The following is a 20,912-nucleotide window of genomic DNA, read 5'->3' on the forward strand; positions in this document are numbered from 1 at the left end:
TATGGCAGTAAGTGTTTATTTTTCATACAGGGTGCCATTGCAGGGAACCATCACACTGCTGTTTTCAGATATACAGAACGGAACAAAGCATTTTAGCATGCCGCCTTACTGTACACAGAAAACTGGTGAACACCTTCAGACGCTAAGACTAGGAAATGGGTTAACACCATTTGTTGATACGCTTATGAATCACTCAGCAGTGCTATTACAGGCTGTCTTTATCTGAAAGCAGAATTACAATCACTCTGGCAGCCTCTGGGAGACTCTAAAATGCAGGTCTAGTGAGGGGTACAGCAAGCAAGCAAGAGACATGTACCATGCGTGTCCCATTCTGAAAGGAGACTGATCTGAAGCCTGGCTTGGCACATTTTAAGAGTTGATACAGCTATCTTAACAACTTAAGATTGAATTTCCCTTACCATATACATTGGCAGTCAGCTTAATTGAGAATTTCTGAAATATAAGCTCAGGGTTAAAAAGCAGAACTGTTGTTCATATAACAGAATTGCTAAACAACTTTTGCCCAGTTCTCACCAGTTGTCTTGCAAAAAACCCCACATCTGATAAATTTTAGTGAAAGCCTCTAGCAACTGTAACAGACCTTTCTTAACCCAGCTCTAGGTACTAAGTATCAGAAACAAGTGCCTGTGACGTGGATGTGTCCACAGAAAACTGCAGTGTTTCTACTGGAGGTAAGTGTCAAGTTTCCTCTTGATGTTGTCAAAGGAATCTGCTCCCATGTAGTCAGCCTGGCCTTGTTCCCACCGCTCCTTCCGTTCTTCTGAGGATACAAAAGGCTGTGCTGGAGCTGGGATCTCCCCAAGGGACAGCTGTGATACGGCTCCTGAGACATTTTCCTAGAAAGGAGAGAATAAGTAGAGGCTCCTTTAGAGGTTAAAGTCGGACCATTTTAAAGAACGCAATAAATTGAGGAAGGTGAGTAAAACCAGGATGAATTATCATGCAAAGTAGCAAAAACCAAAAAGTATTACATGAAACAAAACAAACAAAGACACGGAAATACAAGGATCATGTGATTTTTTTTTCCTAACAAAATGAAGACTTCTTGACTTGGTGAAAACATTGGGGGAACAAATTAACTGGGTAGGGTTAATGTTTAAGTTCTGCATACCTTTCTACAGAAGCCACAAGAGAAAGCCAGTGTATAGACCAAGTCTGAAAGCTGCAACAGTTCATTAGAAAGCGTAAGATGGATGAACAAGGGAACAGAAGTCTCATGATAAGTTCCTGATCTGTGTGGGCTCAGAAAGGTTGAGAACTTAAACAAAATGGTACTTCAGAAGCTAAGAACCTAAGCAGAGAGCCGCACCACATATACAGCCGTCACATTATAAAAGCGAGCTAAATGGTTTGAGACTATACACCAAACTTATCTTCCTGTTCAAGTTTATTGCCAAGTCAGATCTATTCCTGTAGCTTCTGTTAATCTGCTTAGTTTTGAATGAATCTTCATTTCCCATCTTTACTTCCCTTGGTTCATAACCCTCAGCCCCTGGCTTGTGTGGAAGGAACAAGGTAACTGTGCAGGGAATGGAGCAAGCCTCCTTGGTATTAAGCTCAAATCTCATTACATACAGGTGGGGAATTAACTTCAGGCTTCCCAGATGGCACTAGCGGTAAAGTATCTGCCTGCCAATGAAGCAGACACAAGAGACGTGGGTTCAATCCCTGGGTCAGGAAGATCCCCTGGGGTAGGAAACGGCACCCCACTCCAGTACTCTTGCCTGGAAAATTCCAAAGGCAGAGGAGCCTGGTGGGCTACAGTCTGTGGGGTCACAAAGAGGTGGACACGACTGAGCACACACCACACGGGCAATTAACTTCAGTGGTAGCATAAGAGAACATTTAAGGTTATCCTTCATGAAGCTCTCAGGTGTGACAGGACTAGAACCATTAGTAGAGAAAAAGGAAGGCAAATGAATACATACAGGTATTGCTTTTAACAGAGAAAATGGGAGAGCAGAACATGTTATTACCTATTTCTGTTGCTATATGTAAGTATGAGTATATATGTATGAATTTAAATATTCTAGAATTCCAAGGTATTTGGGTAGATTCCACGGGATTCTATTATAGCTGCGGCAACGCCTGTCCTTCCCCTGGATTAGTCCTGCCTCTGCCTTCCACTTGCCACAGGAATGATACAGGCAGCCTCTCAGAGAGTCCCCCTCTCACAAGGCTCTTCACAAGGACCACAGTCTCTCAGGCCTGGGTGTGAGTCCCAGCTCTGCTACTGCCTGGTCTGTTACATAACTAGGAGAAGCTGTGGGACTTCTTTGCTGCTGCTGCTGCTGCTAAGGCACCTCAGTCGTGTACGACTCTGTGCGACCCCATGGACTGCAGCCCACCAGGCTCCTCCGTCCCTGGGATTCTCCAGGCAAGAACACTGGAGTGGGTTGCCATTTCCTTCTCCAATGCATGAAAGTGGAAAGTGAAAGTGAAGTCGCTCAGTCGTGTCGTGTCTGACTCTTAGCGACCCCCTGGACTGTAGCCTACCAGGCTCCTCCATCCATGGGATTTTCCAGGCAAGAGTACTGGAGTGGGGTGCCATTGCCTTCTCCCAAGTCTCAGTTAATTTTAATATATAAGAAGGGGATATTAACAAAAATAATACTTACTTGCCAGAGTGGTTATAAGGGTTAAATAAGAATAGATAACTTTTTGTAAGCACTTCCTACGTACAAGGCAATATTCCAAGTACTGTATAAATATTAGTTCATGGTCCATATAAAGCAAATAGTCTAAGAATGTGTTGTTTTTCACTTTCTCCTTTGTATATTTCAGTACCAGTGCTCATAAGTGAAATGACTAAAATCTAACTTTATAGTCTCTTATATTATAGCAAGGTAATTAACTGATCTTTTAGACTTGATTATAATTCACCCATTTAGTTTTATTCTTTATATCTTAATACGTAACATAAAAGTTTAATTTCCAATCGTCCTCCAACTCTTCCAAAAGAACCAACCTCAGAGGAAGACCTTTAAAGTCAGAAAAGATGCTAAGCATCTTTTAAGGATGTAACTGTAAATGTTACTATGTAATCTTCTTCTTACAAAGGGATTTTTCTAAAATCCCATATAACCAGAGGAATAAAACACAGCAACTCAAAATAATCCCAGAAAAGTATTTATTGTATGTTCCTGTTATTGTAATTTTCACTTGAAAAATATTCTTCTACACAAATGGCAAAACTAAAATAGGTATATTTAAAACTTTTGCGGCTTCTAAAACATGAACTGGGGCATTCTTTGTTTTTGTAAACCACTACTTTAGGAATAATCTTACAGTCTTAGGACAATGGACTAAGGATTTTATAGTTATAACATATGGATATATATACAGATACATCTATCAGTCTAAACCTCTAAAAACCTTTCTTGTGCTCCCAAGTCTAATGAAATCTGCCACAATATCTACTTCTGCTTTAATCTTTGCTGGTAATATTTCTCCCCCTCTACGATGAACACTGTTTTCTTTCCACAAAGTCTTGCTTATGTCTCTGTTCAAAATACCCCTAAAAAGTCTGTCTCTACTCGTATACCAAGTTTTTAAAAACAAAACACCAAATTACCTGAAGGAAAAAAAGAGAACCTACCACATGTACATATGAGCGGGTGTCTTTGACAAGGCCAAACTGCTGAAGCACAGGTAACACGCTGGTAGTGAAGATGTTCCACCACAGGCTGAGAAACTCTGGGTGAGTCATATTGGGATCGTGGGACTCACTCTGAATACTTTTTGTTTGAGGATCGTAAGTATAATTCCATGGTTTGGTTCGTCCTAGGAAATGCACAACTTTGGCATTTGCACCAAATCTGCCAAGTGAACACAAGTTGAAACAGTTAGTGAACTCTGAGCACTGACAGTGCACCTTCCATCCTTCAGTCGTGGTTAGAAAAGTTGAGCTCACTGAAAAAACTTTAGACCTACCTCTAAAATTATTCAATTGTACATTGTGCCTGAGTGCTAAGTTGCCTCAGTCTTGTCCAGCTCTTTGCAACCCTACAGACTGGAGCCAGCCAGGCTCCTCTGTTCATGGGATTCTCCAGGCAGGTATACTGGAGTGGGTTGCCAAGCGCTCCTCCAGGGGATCTTCCTGACCCAGAGACTGAACCCAAGTCTCGCGCAGCTCTTACACTAGGTAGATTCTCTGCTACTGAGCCACCAGAGAAGTCCTCAATTGTATGTTAAATACACACAAAAGTCCCAAAGTAACAGTGGATCAGTGCAACAACCAAATACTGATCCACCAAGGACAGAGCCGGTGGCTCAGTGGTAAAGAATCTGCCTGCAATGCCGGAGACTCAGGAGACGTGGGTTTGATACCTGGGTTGGGAAAATCCCCTGGAGGAGGGCGTGGCAACCCACCCCAGTATTCCTGTCTGGAGAATCCCATGGACAGAGAAGCCTGGTGGGCTACGGTCCACGGGGTTGCACAGAGTCAGCACGACTGAAACGACTGAGCACACATGCAAGGACAGAGAAGATACAACCACCTGGAGAGCCATTTGATATCACCCAGGAAAGCTGAAAATGCTCACGCTTTACAACCCAGAAGCAAGCTCACCTCCTAGGCATGAACCCCAGAGAAACTCCTACACGTGCACATAGGAGACATAAAACGTTCACAGGCACAGCACTGTCTGAAATAGTCATTAACTGGAAACAACCAGAATGGCCACACATCAGGTTAGTTCACTGTTCTGCGAACGTTCACTTTCTTGCCCAATCTCTTTCCTGCCTCCCTGATATTGGTGTGGTTGCATGATTTGCTTTCACTGATGAAATGCGCAGAAGGGACAGTGTGCCTTCTAAAAGCACTGTTGTTTCTGTTCAGCCTCCCTGAGAAGCTACAACTTCTGCCAGCAAAAGAATGTTCCAGAAGAATGAGACGATCACAACAGATGTGGATCAAAACCTGTGGCCTGGCTCCTAACTCAGCTGAGACAATCAGAGCTGTCCCAATCTAGTCACTAACATATGAGCAAGAAATACATTGCTGACTGTTGAATGTCACTGAAATCTGATGGTTACTTATCCATTCTGTTTTCTTAAGGACAACTTCTGGTATACTGATATCATAGAATACAATACAGCAACCAAAATAAATGAACTGTAGCTATAAACATCTTGTAGCCAACAGATGACTGATTTTTAAAATATGAACAAACTATACAAATTCAAATAGAAATATGAATACAGGTATGTATTCATATGTATGTAAATATGGATACATACATATGAATCTACTTACATAAGGACAAACAAAAAAAAGTACTGTTTAAAGAGCAGAAAACCGTAATCAATATAAATTTCATGATACTGGTTATCTTGAGAAGAGAGGGGAAGCTGTGATAGGAAAGAGACAAAAAGAGGCTTCTAAGATGCTGGTTATAGTCCACTTCTGAACTTGAGTGGTGGATGTTTCTTAAAACTGAACATTTCTGATACCCTCTTGTGTATATACTATATTTCACAATACACACACACTATATAAGATAAGAAAAGGAAGAGTTAAGAATGGTCCTATTCTGTTTGTCCTATGTATATAATCTGCTGCTGCTGCTGCTAAGTCACTTCAGTCGTGTCCGACTCTGTGTGACCCCACAGACGGCAGCCCACCAGGCTCCCCCATCCCTGGGATTCTCCAGGCAGGAACATTGGAGTGGGTTGCCATTTCCTTCTCCAATGCAGGAAAGTGAAAAGTAAAAGGGAAGTCGCTCAGTCGTGTCCGACTCTATACATGGAAAACGAAATAATGATAAAGGTGAATACAAGTGCCAAAAGGAAGATGGGAACAGCAAGTGCCCTAGGAGTTCAGAGGCAAAGAGGTCACTGACAGCTAAGGTCAGTGGGGCAGGTGGTGGTGAGAGAGAGGATGTGACTTAAAAACTTGTACAGCAGACGGGCATTGGGTCCAGGTGGTAATACAGGGTCTTCTAGGCAGGGGCTGCAGAGCATGTATATGCCAGACTGAGTGTCCTCCAATTAGAGACAAGCAGGAAACCTGTATGCAGGTCAGGAAGCAACAGTTAGAACTGGACATGGAACAACAGACTGGTCCCAAATAGGAAAAGGAGTACATCAAGGCTGTATATTGTCACCCTGCTTATTTAACTACTATGCAGAGTACATCATGAGAAACCCTGGGTTGGAAGAAGCACAAGCTGGAATCAAGATTGCCGGGAGAAATATCAATAACCTCAGATATGCAGATGACACCACCCTTATGGCAGAAAGTGAAGAGGAACTAAAAAGCCTCTTGATGAAACTGAAAGAGGAGAGTGAAAAAGCTGGCTTAAAGCTCAACATTCAGGAAACTAAGATCATGGCATCTGGTCCCATCACTTCATGGGAAATAGATGGGCAAACAGTGGAAACAGTGTCAGACTTTATTTATTTGGGCTCCAAAGTCACTGTTGATGGTGACTGCAGCCATGAAATTAAAAGACGCTTACTCCTTGGAAGGAAAGTTATGACCAACCTAGATAGCATATTCAAAAGCAGAGATATTACTTTGCCAACAAAGGTCCATCTAGTCAAGGCTATGGTTTTTCCTGTGGTCATGTATGGATGTGAGAGTTGGACTGTGAAGAAAGCTGAGCGCTGAAGAATTGATGCTTTTGAACTGTGGTGTTGGAGAAGACTCTTGAGAGTGTCTTGGACTGCAAGGAGATCCAACCAGTCCATTCTAAAGGAGATCAGTCCTGGGTGTTCTTTGGAAGGACTGATGCTAAAGCTGAAACTCTAATACTTTGGCCACCTCATGTGAAGAGTTGACTCATTGGAAAAGACTCTGATGCTGGGAGGGATTGGGGGCAGGAAGAGAAGGGGACGACAGAGGATGAGATGGCTGGATGGCATCACTGACTCGATGGACATGAGTTTGAGTGAACTCCGGGAGTTGGTGATGGACAGGGAGGCCTGGTGTGCTGGAATTCATGGGGTCACAAAGAGTCGGACACAACTGAGCGACTGAACTGAACTGAGGAAGATCTGAGGGCTTCCCTCATGTCTCTGCTGGTAAAGAGTCCACCTGCAATGTGGGAGACCTGGGTTCAATTCCTGGGTTGGGAAGATCCCCTGGAGAAGGGAAAGGCTACTCACGCCGGTATTCTGGCCTGGAGAATTCCATGGACTGTATAGTCCATGGGGTCGCAAAGAGTTGGACATGATTGAGTGACTGTCACTTTCAGAAAGCTCTGATAGGGAAAGGTAACATGGGACAGATCCTTGGGTGTTGGGTTCAAGTGTCAGATTTTAGTGGAGGTATCCTGTAGGCAATGGAAGTACTTGAGCATGATGGGCAGATCAAAACAATGCAAACTCTATTCATGTAACCTTTCTTATCTCCTAAAGTTTTTTTGTTTTGTTTTTAATGTCAGAGACCTGCTATATAGCTATCATTATCTGACATTTTGTTGACAAAAGTCCATCTAATCAAAGCTATTGTTTTCCCAGTAGTCATGTAATGATGTGAGAGTTGGATCATAAAGAAGGCTGAGCACCAAAGAATTGATGCTTCTGAGCTGTGGTGTTGGAGACTCTTGAGAGTCCCTTCTACTGCAAGGAGATCCAACCAGTCAATCCTAAAGGAAAACAGTCTTGAATATTCATTAGGACTGATGCTAGAGCTCCAATACTTTGACCACCTGATGCGAACAGCTGACTCATTAGAAAAGACCCTGATGCTGGGAAAGACTGAAGGCAGGAGAAGGGGATGACAGACGATGAGATGGGTGGATGGCATCAATGACTCAATGGACATGAATTTAAGCAAATGCCGGGAGATGGTGAAGGACAGGGATGCCCGGGGTGCTGCAGTCCATGGGGTCACAAAGACTTGGACACAACTGAGCAACTGAACAACAACATCTGGGGTCCAAATTCTTTCAGGACACATTTGGGAATAATAATAGTCCTGCCAGGTAGATTTTTACTAATGTGTTAAATGGAAGGTCCTAGAGCTGAGTTGTCTAGAGTCATAGGGCTATTTAGTGGCAGCGATGGGGTCTTGTCCCTCTCTTAAGCCTAAGTTCTTACCATCCTGCCACGCTGCTACTCCAAAACCAAGCACAAAAAGAGAGCCTACTGTCTAATTCCTCCTAAGGATAACTATCTCCCCTCAAGGCATTTCTTCTGATGATGGAGTAGATACTTGAGATTCCCAAGCATATTCTTTATTTTATACATGTGGTATATTTTATATGCATTCACATACTTGGGCACATCACACACAAGAACTCTGAATGTTATTCTTGAAGGGATAAATCATAATGCTCAAATTTGTGCATAGACAGGCTTCCCTTGTAGCTCAGCAGGTAATGAATCTGCCTGCAATGCAGGAGACCTGGGTTCGATCCCTGGGTTGGGAAGATCCCCCGGAGAAGGAAATGGCAACTCACTCCAGTATTCTTGCCTGTAGAATCCTATGGACAGAGGAACCTGGCAGGCTACAGTCCATGGGGTCACAAGAGTCGGACATGATTTAGCAACTAAACCACCACCAGGGCGATCAATTAAATAACCAACACTTCCATGTAAGGCACCACTACTATGGTCAGTGTGCAGCCCCAAGAGCCTTTATCCAAACATGGAGATGAGTCATCCACATAAAAATAAGAAACAATAGAACAAGCAGGCAACACATCAGAGCCAGCAGGGCAGTGCTGACATTAAGTGCTATGGACATTCCAAAGCAATTACTGCAGGTAGGGATTTTCGGAAGAGGCTCAGTCAAGGCCTGAGAAAGATGAGCAGGATTAAGAGAAGTGCCTTCAACAAATGTTCTAATGATGAGGGGGCAACCCATCCCAGAGACCTGATACATGTGTTCTGGGGCAGCGGGGGCCAGGCAGGGACAACAGGCACTGCCTCAGCCTAGCGGTACACTTAAGCCTAAAACCAGAATAGAGCACCCGTGAGAGGGGGGCCCCCTCCCACCTCCTCTGATATCCACCCCTCTTGCCCCGACTTCCCTGCCTGAAGCAATAGCACTTAAAGGCTTCTCCTTTATTAACTAACCAATGTCTCAACCCATGACCTGCTGAGCCTAATTTAAATGTCATGTACAGTCATTACATGAGAGACAGCAACACTAAGAAAAATAATATTAAAACATGAATACAGCATGAACTTTATTCCTTTCCAGCCCACTCTCCTCATAGTTCACACATGCTTAGGCAATAGTAATTGGAAGAGCTAACTTCTATCAGGGCTTCCTAGGTGGCTCAGTGGTAAAGAATCCACCTGCCAATTCAGGAGATGCAGGTTCAATCCCTGGGTCAGGAAGATCCCCTGGAGGAGGAAATGGCAACTCCCTTGAGTATTACCTGGAAAATTCCATGGGCAGAGGAGCCTGGCAGGCTACAGACCATGGGGTCGTAAAGAGTCGGACATAGCTAAGTGACTGAGCATGCACTGAGTACTCACGTGTGCCAGGCACTGGTTAACATTTGCCTGGTTTACCTCAGTTAATTTCCAAAACAACTTTGTGATTCCTACCAAGGTAGGAAGAAATTAACTTGTCTAGAATCATGTGGTTGGTAAATAACAGGACTAGGATTTCAGCAAAGTAGTCTGGCTCTAGAGCTAAGGTTCTCCACCACAGCCAGGCTGTAAGACATTCCCAGAATTATTAAGGACATAATCTCAGAGTATCACTCCACAGATTAACCCCTTGCCTACAGACAGTCAGGCTTCCCTGGTGGCACAGATGGTAAAGAATCTGCCGGCAATGCAGAAGACCCACGACTGATCCCAGGGTCAGGAACATCCCCTGGAGAAGGGAATGGCTACCCACTCCAGTATTCTTGCCTGGAGAATTCTGTGGACAAAGAAGCCTGGCGGGCTACAGTCCGTGGGATCGCAAAGAGTCAGACATTACTGAGCAACTAATAAAACAGTCAGTCAATATCAAAGCTGGAAACGAACCCTGGAAATATCCCCAATATAGTCAAGGACATAGCAGCAGGAAGTAATTAACAGGAAATGAAGCTAGAGAGCAAGCAACTTAGCACTGTCTGAAAACTGTTCTCAGAAGGATGCAGTCTGCATGAAGTTTAGGGGGAAAGGGGAAAACAAGAGCAAGAAATGGATGGTGCTTCTTAGGGACTCTCAAGTGGACTGTGCTTGACAGTGTCTAGAGGCCTTCCCAGCACCTCACTCCATGAACTGGGCCATCAGAGCACATGCAGAGGAAGGCACAATGGTCTATTCTACAGCAGAATGCCACCGCAAAGCAGCAAACCCACCTACCTGCAGGACTGCCCACTGTCTGTGGGAGGCAGAAGCGTACATTGGTTCTGCCTGTGCCCCGAGGTGGCTCAGAGCCCTCTGCCACCTCCCTGGACACCCGGCTCACGCCCGTTGGATTCCTGCCCACGTGGCCCATGGCCTTCTCCTAGTCAACAGGAATGCCACTGGGGACAGTCCATACCCTGCATTTCACTGTGGTTCAGGCCTGGGCTCTTCCTTCATGAATCCACGGTGCCTGAGTGTTTCTTTAATGCTAAGTCACCGTTACCTTCTGTGGCCAGGGGAAGGACTTCTTTTCTCTAGGACTTCACATTCCACCCTAACAACGTGAAAAATTCTATTCACTGGAGGGTCCTTGCCTAGATAGAGCGGTGTTGGTTTTAAGAGAGTTCTTTGATAAGTCTGTTAGAGGTAGAAACTGAGATCTTAAAGGGTCCTAACACACACAGAAGTCACTCAGTTGTGTCCGACTCTTTGCGACCCCATGGATTGTAGCCCACCAGGCTCCTTGGTCCATGGGATTTTCCAGGCATGAATACTGGAGTGGGTTGCCGTTTCCTTCTCCAAAAGGGTCCTAAATGTGGGGTGAACTGCTCTTTCTGCTCAAAGGAGAGGAATCCCTTGGCTGCTGGTAAGCGGTGGTGGGGGTCAAGAGGTGAGCAGAACTGTGGAAGCCTGCCCAGTGTGATGTACTCCCTCAACAGCTACTCAAATTCCAGCAACAAAACAAGTCACAAAATGCCCAATGTGAGGTGTTTCTTGGGAAAAAAATGACTGGGTCCAGGGTACTGGGGGGCAGACTTGGAAGAGTTCACGAGGATCCAGGAGGTGACAGCAGAGAGATACGCGAGACAGGAAGATGCTGGGCTTATAGCCCACGGTGCGGAGGCTTCCGATGTCACAGGTTCATTCTACAGTCAGCCCTATTTCTGCACAGTCAGGAATCAGAACTTGTTTTTTAGGTGCTGAGGTATTACTTTAACCTCAGTGCCACCTACCTGACAGATCTGTGGGAATGAACAGGGGTGGGAGAAAAACAAGTTTCAGAGCAAGGATGAACAGAAGAACAGGCCTGGTGAGTCACTGAAAGTTCTGCCCTGGGCCCTTCGAGGGTGGGGAGAGAGGCAGCTGCTGAGTGGGAATCATGGGGCTCAGACAGAAAGGTGGGAGGAAGTGAAGACAGACTCAGCAGTTGTGCAAAAGGTAGTCACCCAAAGGATGTTCCTGGAGATCACCAGAGGCTGCCCTGGGCTCCACGAAAGGGGCGGCCTCATTAGGCCTAACCCTGAACACCACATATGAAGGTTTGTCAGTTACACAGTTTATGTAACCATGGTCTCACTGCACAAACAGAATGGTATTTAATTACAAAACACAGTAGCCTGAACGGCCTGCTCTATTAGCTTTCATGATAAAACAGTCTGTTGGCAAAAGAGATGAGCAAAAGGTCTCAGTTTTTGTATCTGGAATTTCCATTCATCTAGATATGGATTTCATGTAATTATGTTTGTCACAATCATGTTCCCTGAGGACTGTTTTTAAAAATCATTTTCTATCATTTTAACCAACTTACTCTTCAGCCATTTATAAAAAGTCCAAAATAACCATGTGAAATGAAATAACAGTGGGCACAGGTCATAAGAAAAGGGAAAATTACTTCTGCTTAAAAGAACAATTTAGCTTAAAAGCAAATTTGGGGGAGGGGTGTTTCTTAGAGAAGAGAAACCCAGAGTATTTTTCTGGTGGTATCTCTCTCCCTTACCAAAGGCCAAACAGGTACGACAGTCAAAATTTAGGTCGCTTTTTTAGTCAAAAGCAAAGTAGGCAGTGAACAAGAAGGGGACATGCTAATATCAGAAGATCAAATTCAACTGACCTCGATTCAGTGCAAGGATAACCAGAAGAATCACTGACTCACTGCCCGATTTATCCACCAAATTTTACCAGCCAGGAAAAAAAAAAAATGGGTACATATCACAATTGTTTCTAAATTACTGAGAGCCATTCATTCTGACCCACTACTGGGGATTTGTCTCAGCTTGCACACATCTCTTAAAATAAGTGTTCTAATTTTAACTTGATAGAATCTCAAAAGTGACGTCCAGATCACAAGACATAGTTTGAACCCAAGCCAGCAATAATACTGCTTAGGTTAGCCGTTAAAATAATCCCTGTGACCTGGTGTTACCAAAAGATCAGATAGAATTTTCACGACCAGTTTAGCAGTTGAGAAATGCAGCCGGTAAGGTGTGGATGAGACGACAGGACTGGCCAGAGCAGAATGGGAACTAACCCATGACGGTGCACACAGGAGCAATTTCAATTCTCACGAAGCTCTTTGCGTGCACTGTTCACGCAGGTTCCAGGAAGAGACACGCAGCACTGCCAGCCCAATCCTTCCCTAGGAAATGTGGCCGCCGTGCCAATCATCCTCGGACCATTTCAGTGACTCATGCTCTCTGATCTGTGGCTACTCACTTTCGTATCTTCTCGGATTCCCTCTCACACACAAACCCAAACCGATTCCCACAGTCGATCAGCCAGCCACCTCTCCTCTCTCACCAAAAATTTCCTCCTCTTACCCACTCACAATCTAGATCAAGAGTTCTAAAGCCAAGTGCCCATGGGGTGGGCTGGTCATGTAGAGAGTGGAGCTGGTGAGGGGGGTCATGGGGTGAGTGCCTTTCCCATCACCAGAAGACAGCTGCTACCCAGCAACAATCAACTGCAGCCTCCAGGGACCCACCCAATCTTTCTTTGGCTTTCAAGCTAAATTAAATAACCCTTCCAACTGTGCCCTGGAAATGCCAACAACATCAGTACTCAAACCCAGACTTAAATAAGCTCAACTTGGGACTTCCTGGTGGTTTAGGGGCTAAGAATCTACCTGCCAGTGCAGGGGACACAGGTTCCCCACCTGAAGACCCCGCATGCTGCGGGGCAACTGAGCCCAAGCACTGCAGCTACTGAGCCTGTTGCACCCTAGAGTCTGTGCTCCACAACAACAGAAGCCGCTGCAATGAGAAGCCCACACACCGCAATGAAGAATAGCTCCCGCTCACTGAATCTAGAGAAAGACCACACGCAGCAATGAAGACCCAGTGCAGCCATAAATAAACAAACAAATATTTAAAAAAAAAAAAAAACCTCAACTTGGACCGTGTCAACTCCGCCACCTACCTGATTGGCTACTCTTCACAAAGTAGCAGAGGGAGCCCCATGAGGTAAGGTCACTAGGGAGACTCTCCTGGGGGTAGCGTGTCACTCTCAGTCTCTTCTGGCTGACTGCTCATTCATTCACTCGATCAAAAAACCACAGCCACCTACCTGCATCCGTCCCACACAACCGTCCTCCCCTTGTCTGAAGCCAACCTCTCCACCTGTGCACTCAGACACATTCCTTTTCACCTTCTCAAGGGCATCACTCAGCAAGTCTCCCTCCAGGTTTTTCAGGGCTCTCTCCCCCTCCTGGATCATTTCCATCAACACACAAACACGCTGTAACTGCTTCCATCTTAAAAAACCACCACCACCACTGTCTCTTGGTCCATCATTCCCATCCAGTTAGGAGTCCCTTTCTCTTCTCTCTTTTAATTAAATGCTTCAGAAGGGTTCCAATTCTCCCTTCCCTAGGATCTGCTGTGGTAAGGTTTTCTCCTCCACCCTCCACCAGACGTGTCCCTGCCAAAGTCACTGGTGACCCCACGTTCTAGGTCCAGGACCACTTCTCAGCGGTCCTCTTACCTGGCTTACCATAGCACTGACATGGATGGATCACTGCCCCCTCTCCTGAAATGTTTTCTTTGTTTGGCTTGTGCAAAACCTCACTTTGCAGGGTTTCCTCCTGCCTTGCTGGTCTTGGTCTCTTGTTCTTATGGCTCCACATTTTCCCGTCTCAGGGCTCAGTCTCCAGGACTCTTCTGTATCATAACCACTCTCTTGCTGATATCATCTTGTCTCCCAGCTATAAATATCAGTTATATGCTGACACTCGTGTGGCAATGTCTTACCCGACCTCTCTCCTGAACTTAATATTTGCCCCACAACTTCACACACTGGATACATCTCTGGTCAGTCCCTGCTCCTAATAACCGGCTTTGCTCACAGTCTTCCCCATCTTGGGAAATGGCAGCTCCTCTGCTCCAGCTGCTTAGGTCCCATGCTGGTAACAATATCTTTGACATTCTTCTTCCACATCCTGCTAAAGACCTTTTTTTTTAAGGACTTGGAAATTTGCATTTCATGTGAAATTCCCTAATTTTAATCATTAATAACTGAGAAAATTAAAAAAAAGATTATGTTAGGAAGACAAAACATATCCGTGGGACAAATACAGTCTGTAGCCCACCAGCTTGAGACCTCTGAAGAGCCCGAATCTTCCACTCAATCCCCACGTTCTTCCCCTCCCACGAGCTCCCTCTCCTGTGAGACAGCATTTCTCAGAGTCCTGCCCATGTCCTCAGACCCTTTTGTGCCTACTGTCAGAGCAGCCTCTGAAGGCTGCAATGGGACTGTCGTGGAAGCTTCCCGCTTCATGATGAGGACCCGGGTAGCAGAATGGGCTGCAGCAGTAAGATCTGAGGACAGACCACCCGACAGGTGCTTAGAGGTGAAGTCAGAACAACCCGATGGCTATGCTGAGACATGGGGCACCTGGGGCCCGGCAGGCACCCCTGACACCCAGAAAGGAGAAAGAAGACATCCGTGGAACCACAGACTTGATTCTTCGACACTCAAACCATGCTGGACTGTACCATGGGATGTACAGGAAGCTCTGCATGCTTAAGCATTTGCCACATTGATTAGATTACAGTACCCTCATTCATTCTTCTGGTCCTCTGTGAGCAGAAGGCAGGCACCCTCCATATGCTCCATGCTGGATAATCAGTAAGAAGACAACAAATGGATGAAAAAATAAGAGCCATACCAAGTACAGCTCCTCAGGGTTTTAGGTGAAGATGGAGGAGTGTGGAAAGAAATGAACACAGATGGTCTATATCTTCAATGACAGCAGTTCCAGGCAGAACTGGAGCCAGGGGTCTCTTAGGGATCAGGGAAAAACAACCACATCAGAAATATGTGTACACAACCGAAATGAGGACACCAAAGGTTCAATTTCACTTTCAGAAAATACTGACTTTAAAGAGGCTAGAAAAGGTTTTAGTGAATAAGCTACATTTCTGGGAAAGAAATAATGGATATGAACATCCTCCGAAACATCTAAAGCAGTAAACAAATGGAAAGAAATATTTTGGGTCTGTAGATATAGTTTCTGAGATTAGATCACTAGGCCAGGTCTTAGATCATATTTAAACTCAAGTTAAAGGGTAAGTTTGGAGCCCCCAAAAATAAAGTCTGACACTGTTTCCCCATCTATTTGCCATGAAGTGATGTGACTGCAGCCATGAAATTAAAAGACACTTACTCCTTGGAAGGAAAGTTATGACCATCCTAGACAGCATATTCAAAAGCAGAGACATTACTTTGCCAACAAAGGTCCGTCTAGTCAAGGCTATGGTTTTTCCAGTGGTCATGTATGGATGTGAGAGTTGGACTCTGAAGAAGGCTGAGCGCTGAAGAATTGATGCTTTTGAACTGTGGTGTTGGAGGAGACTCTTGCGAGTCCCTTGGACTGCAAGGAGATCCAACCAGTCCATTCTGAAGGAGATCAGCCCTGGGATTTCTTTGGAAGGAATGATGCTAAAGCTGAAACTCCAGTACTTTGGCCACCTCATGCGAAGAGCTGACTCACTGGAAAAGACTGATGCTGGGAGGGATTGGGGGCAGGAGAAGGGGATGACAGAGGATGAGATGGCTGGATGGCATCACCGACTCGATGGACGTGAGTTTGAGTGAACTCCGGGAGTTGGTGATGGACAGGGAGGCCTGGTGTGCTGCAATTCATAGGGTCGCAAAGAGTCGGAGATGACTGACTGACTGAACTGAACTGAAAAAGGGTAAGTTAAAAATATTTATTTGGAAATTATTTGACAAATCAAGTTTCTTTATTCAATCAATTCGACCAATTAAAATGTATGGCGGTTTGAAACAATACCATAGAATTCTTTATCTTTGCTTTAGGTCAATTTTATATAGCATAATATAACAGAAACAGCTTTTAGTCAATGGATTTAATAGAAAGTAAAAATGGAACTAAATGGCTGATTTTAAAAAGACTAATGAGATTTTACCCAGCATTATGTACAAGCCAAAATCTATGCTATATGGATAAAACAGGCCCTCCAGATGGAGAAAACATAAAGAAACGAATATTAACTAGGAGCCTGCTATTTCCCAAACATTATGCGAGGCACTTTCAGAAATATTATTTCATTAAGAAATACATTTATGAGCTTGTTTTTCAGCACATACATTACAAATTAATTGAAAAGTTCTAAGCCAAGCATTTTGGTTCTCAAGTTATGCAGTATTAAACAGGATCTTTTGTTACAGAGAATATTATTAATTTGGTTTTTCAGAAGCTATGTTTGAGAATCCATTCAAAGTGGTAAAACTAGTACATCTGCTTCCTTTGTGCTCTGTTCTGCCCAAACAGTCTGCAGAGAAAGGCTTTAGATATGCTACCCCTGTGGCTCAAATTCACGTTCATTTTGATTCATGTCAGGCTGTCCTTTTGCAGAAACTTCATGGAAGAGCAAAGCCTACATTGCTGTAAGACATCCAAGGTGCTGAGACTCTGGGGCATCTAAATACTGTCTCGGCATTCTCAAGGCACACGGTTGCTAGGAGTGGGGGGCCAAATTCTTGACTTCTTCCATGAAGCCTCTAAACCACTCCTTAGTTTCATCCCACCTGCCACCACCTGTGCTGCCCTGGGGAAGGCCAGCACACCACGGAGCCACTCGGTCCTGGAGGCCAGCAAGGCTATCCTGAGCCCAGCTGAGTTCTCAGCGGTGCACAGGGTTCTTGGTCAGGTAGCGATGGCAGCCCAAGAGTTCATGACTGACTGTGTTGCTGTTTAGTTGCTAAACTGTATCAGACTCTTTGCAATCCCACGGACTCACAGCCCTCCAAGCTCCATGGGATTTTCCAGGCAAGAATACTAGAGTAGGTTGCCGTTTCCTTCTCCAGGGGATCTTCCTGACTCAGGGATCAAACCCACATCTCCTGGATTGGCAGGCGGATTCTTTACCACTGAGCTACCAGGGAAGCTTCAAAGATTTGGGCCACAATTTTATATTAACTTAAAACAAAAAAGAAAATGTAACTGCCTGCCTTTTTAGCCATTCCCAGTTGTAACAAAAATGTAAGGAAAAATTTCTCTGGAGACGGATATCTGCAAAATAAAACAAAAGAATTTTCTGGCAAAGGGAAGGGAAAATGAGTTCTGTGATCTGGTTTCCACTTCCCTAAATAACTAGCAATGGGGAAAGGGAAGGCATCTCTCTGAGAAGCCTCATTACCAAACTGTGGAGCCGACACCCCCCAGGGAGAGCAGCACGGAGGCAGTGTTAACTCCCGTCAGGTCACACGCCAGCTGACGTCGAGCTAGTGATGGGGCTGCTCCTAACCTCCCAGTGCGTCATCTACACTACGGTTATGGCAATACACCAAGCAGATGTCCAAAATTAGCACTCATTTCTAGAGTCAGGAAGAAGAAACCATCCTAACCATTTTGGTAATTTAGATCCCAAACTGTTGTGCTGGGAAATTCATTTAGAGGATATAAAAACCACTGGGATTCTGAGAGAGGCGGCCAAGATTCCAGCAAGTCAGTCTGTCTTCTCCCTAAATAATTTAACTCGGCTCTACCTGCTTCTTGTTCTTTGTCAAAATAAAATGAACACAAGCAATGTCTGTGCAAACCAGGCTTATCACTAAAAGGACAGTAAGTTCAACGTTGGTAGGAAAATGAAAATCAGAGGGAATCTCTGAATGAACCAGAGTGGAAATAAGGCCATGTTACATGAAAAATATGAATCTTTAAACTCTGCATCAACATGGTTTGGGAACCAAGTCCAATTGGGAGGATGTCAAATTCATGTTTCCCCAGTACAGTCATCTCAGGATACAAGCTCGATGAGCAGACTTGAGTGGAAGGAGGCGCAGAATTGCTCACACCACTAATGATTCTTTCTCTTTTGCACGCGCACCTTTGCTTGCCCAGCTGAAGCTAGTCAATTAAATTAAGCAACTGCCCTCTTATAGAGCAATTCAGTTCTAGAGGGCTTTCAAACTATAGTGCTGAAGAAGACTCTTGAGAGCCCCTTGGCCAGCAAGATCAAACCAGTCACTCCTAAAGAAAATCAACCCTGAATAGTCATTGGAAGGACTGAATGCTGAAGCTGAAGCTCTAATACTTTGGCCACCTGATTTGAAGAGCTGGCTCACTGGAAAAGACCCTAACGCTGGGAAACATAGAAGGCAGGAGGAGAAGGGGACGACAGAGGATGACATGGTTGGATGGCATCACCGACTCAGTGGACATGCGTTTTAGCAAACTCTGAGAGACAATGAAGGATAGGGAAGCCCAGTGTGCTGCAGTCCATGGGGTTGCAGAGTCGGACATGACTGAGTGACCAACAAAGTGACCACGGTTTGTAGGAACACTTTTAGTTATGAGGCAATAAGGGTTACAAAGAATCAGGCACAGAGAAAATATTATACTTAGTGAAGTAAGTCAGACAAAAACGAATATTCTATGTTATCACTCATATATAGAATCTAAAAAATAATACAAATGAATTTATATCCAAACCAGAAACAGACTCACAGACATGGAAAACAAACTTACGGTTACTGAAGGGGAACAGGGAGGGGAAGGAACAAGTTAGGAATTTACGATTAACAAACTACTATACATCAAAAAAATCAACAAGGATATAGTGTAAAGCACAGGTAATTATACTCAATATCTTGTAATAACCTTTATTGGAATATAATCTGAAAAAAATAATCACTTTGCTGTATATCTGAAACTAAAAGCAAAACTAGAGAAAATCAAGTCCACACTTCCAAGCAAGACAGGCTTGTACCTCACAAGGCCAAGGACTAGAGGCAGAGATAACGCATCTCCTATTTCATCCCTTGACAGTGAATTGTGCTCTGTTTGCTTACTCAGACCACAGTTGGTAGGTTTGAGAGGCTGTCTGTTTTGTTCTAGAAAGGAAGAGGCTGCAATATGTCAGAGACACACACTCCAAGAGAACAGTTAGGGAGGAAAGAACACAAAATACTTGTAATCTTTAGCTGGGTAACGTTGACAGAGTTTGCCCAGAAAAGAACACAAAAGGAAACATTTTGGCCTCAAAAACCCAGGCATGCTCATTACCGTGGGGCAAGATATCTAGAGGGGACTTTGGATAATGAAACACAAGGCGTGAAAGACCCTTTGTTTTCTGCTCACTCAGGAACGCCCATGCGGGATACAGAGATCACGAGCCTAGCCCAACTCAGCAGAGTGTCGCTGCTCACGGCTACGTCTCAGGATCAACCTGACAGCTTGGCCTCTGCTCAAGAAGCCTGAATCATCATCTTGGTTGCACACGAATGAGTCAGAGCCTAAAGGACAGCGCCCTGGCCCTCACTGGGAGACAAGCGCTGTTAACTGGGCTGTATTAGCTGCTGAATTAGAAATACACAGGGAACAGTGTGAAATGAGCACGTTGCAAAAACAGCAAATGTCCGCTGAGCACTTTATGTATATGAACTGCTTTATCCCAACAGCCTGACGAGGGAGGTTTTTACTTCCCTCCTCCTTTTACATATGGTGGACTGAAGCCAAGAGCCTTCCCGACGCTGCACGGAAATGGCAGAATGAGAACACACACGCTGCTCCTCGGGCTGGGAGACTGCCTGCATTGCTGGATCACCTCCCAGAGAGGACGCATCGCCTGCTATTACTAAATGCTAAGGGAGGCCGAAGAATCGATGCTTTGGAACTGAGGTGTTGCAGAAGACTTGAGGGTCCCTTGGACTGCAAGGAGATCCAACCAGTCCATCCTAAAGGAGATCAGCCCTGAATATTTATTGGAAGGACGGATGCTGAAGCTGAAACTCCAATACCTTGGCCACCTGATGCGAAGAACTGACTCACTGGAAAATACCCTGATGCTGGGAAAGATTGAGGGCAAGAGGAGAAGGGTCGACAGAGGACGAGATGGTTGGATGGTATCACTGATTCACTGGACATGAACTTGGGTAAACTCTTGGAGTTGATGAGGGACAGGGAATTCTGGTGTGCTGCAGTGCACGGGGTCACAAAGAGTCAGACACGACTTGGTGACTGAACCACAACAACAAAGGGAGGCCAGCCTCTCTTAGCTCTTCACAGGATTGCCTCCCTTGGGTAGGCTGAGTGGCTCAGTCATGTCTGACTCTTTGTGACCCCATGGACTGTGCAGCCTTCCATGCTCTTCTGTCCATGGGATTTCCCAGGCAAAGAATACTGTAGTGGGTTGCCATTTCCTTCTCCAGGGAATCCTCCCAACCCAGGGATCAAACCCTGGTCTCCAGCATTGCAGGCAGACTCTTTTTTTTTTTTTTCTTTTAAATTTTATTTTATTTTTAAACTTTACATAATTGTATTAGTTTTGCCAAATATCAAAATGAATCCGCCACAGGCATACATGTGTTCCCCATCCTGAACCCTCCTCCCTCCTCCCTCCCCA

The 20,912-nt window shown here is 44.8% G+C and overlaps 1 protein-coding gene across 2 annotated transcripts in view; it reads right to left on the reverse strand.

The window, feature by feature from the left end:
* Nucleotides 1–20,912, reverse strand: part of GYG1 (glycogenin 1) — a 40,896-nt gene continuing 19,984 nt past the window's right edge. Inside the window, exons 6-8 of one of the 2 annotated variants that reach the window (XM_059884999.1) lie at nt 3,620–3,839; nt 1,133–1,183; nt 1–857 (exon numbers count right to left, since the gene is read on the reverse strand). In XM_059884999.1, coding sequence (XP_059740982.1) covers nt 684–857; nt 1,133–1,183; nt 3,620–3,839 — 445 coding nt within the window. In that variant the 3' untranslated portion in view covers nt 1–683. 2 annotated transcript variants of the gene reach the window in all.

Source organism: Bos taurus, chromosome 1 (assembly GCF_002263795.3).
Source record: "Bos taurus isolate L1 Dominette 01449 registration number 42190680 breed Hereford chromosome 1, ARS-UCD2.0, whole genome shotgun sequence".
NCBI lineage: Eukaryota > Metazoa > Chordata > Mammalia > Artiodactyla > Bovidae > Bos > Bos taurus.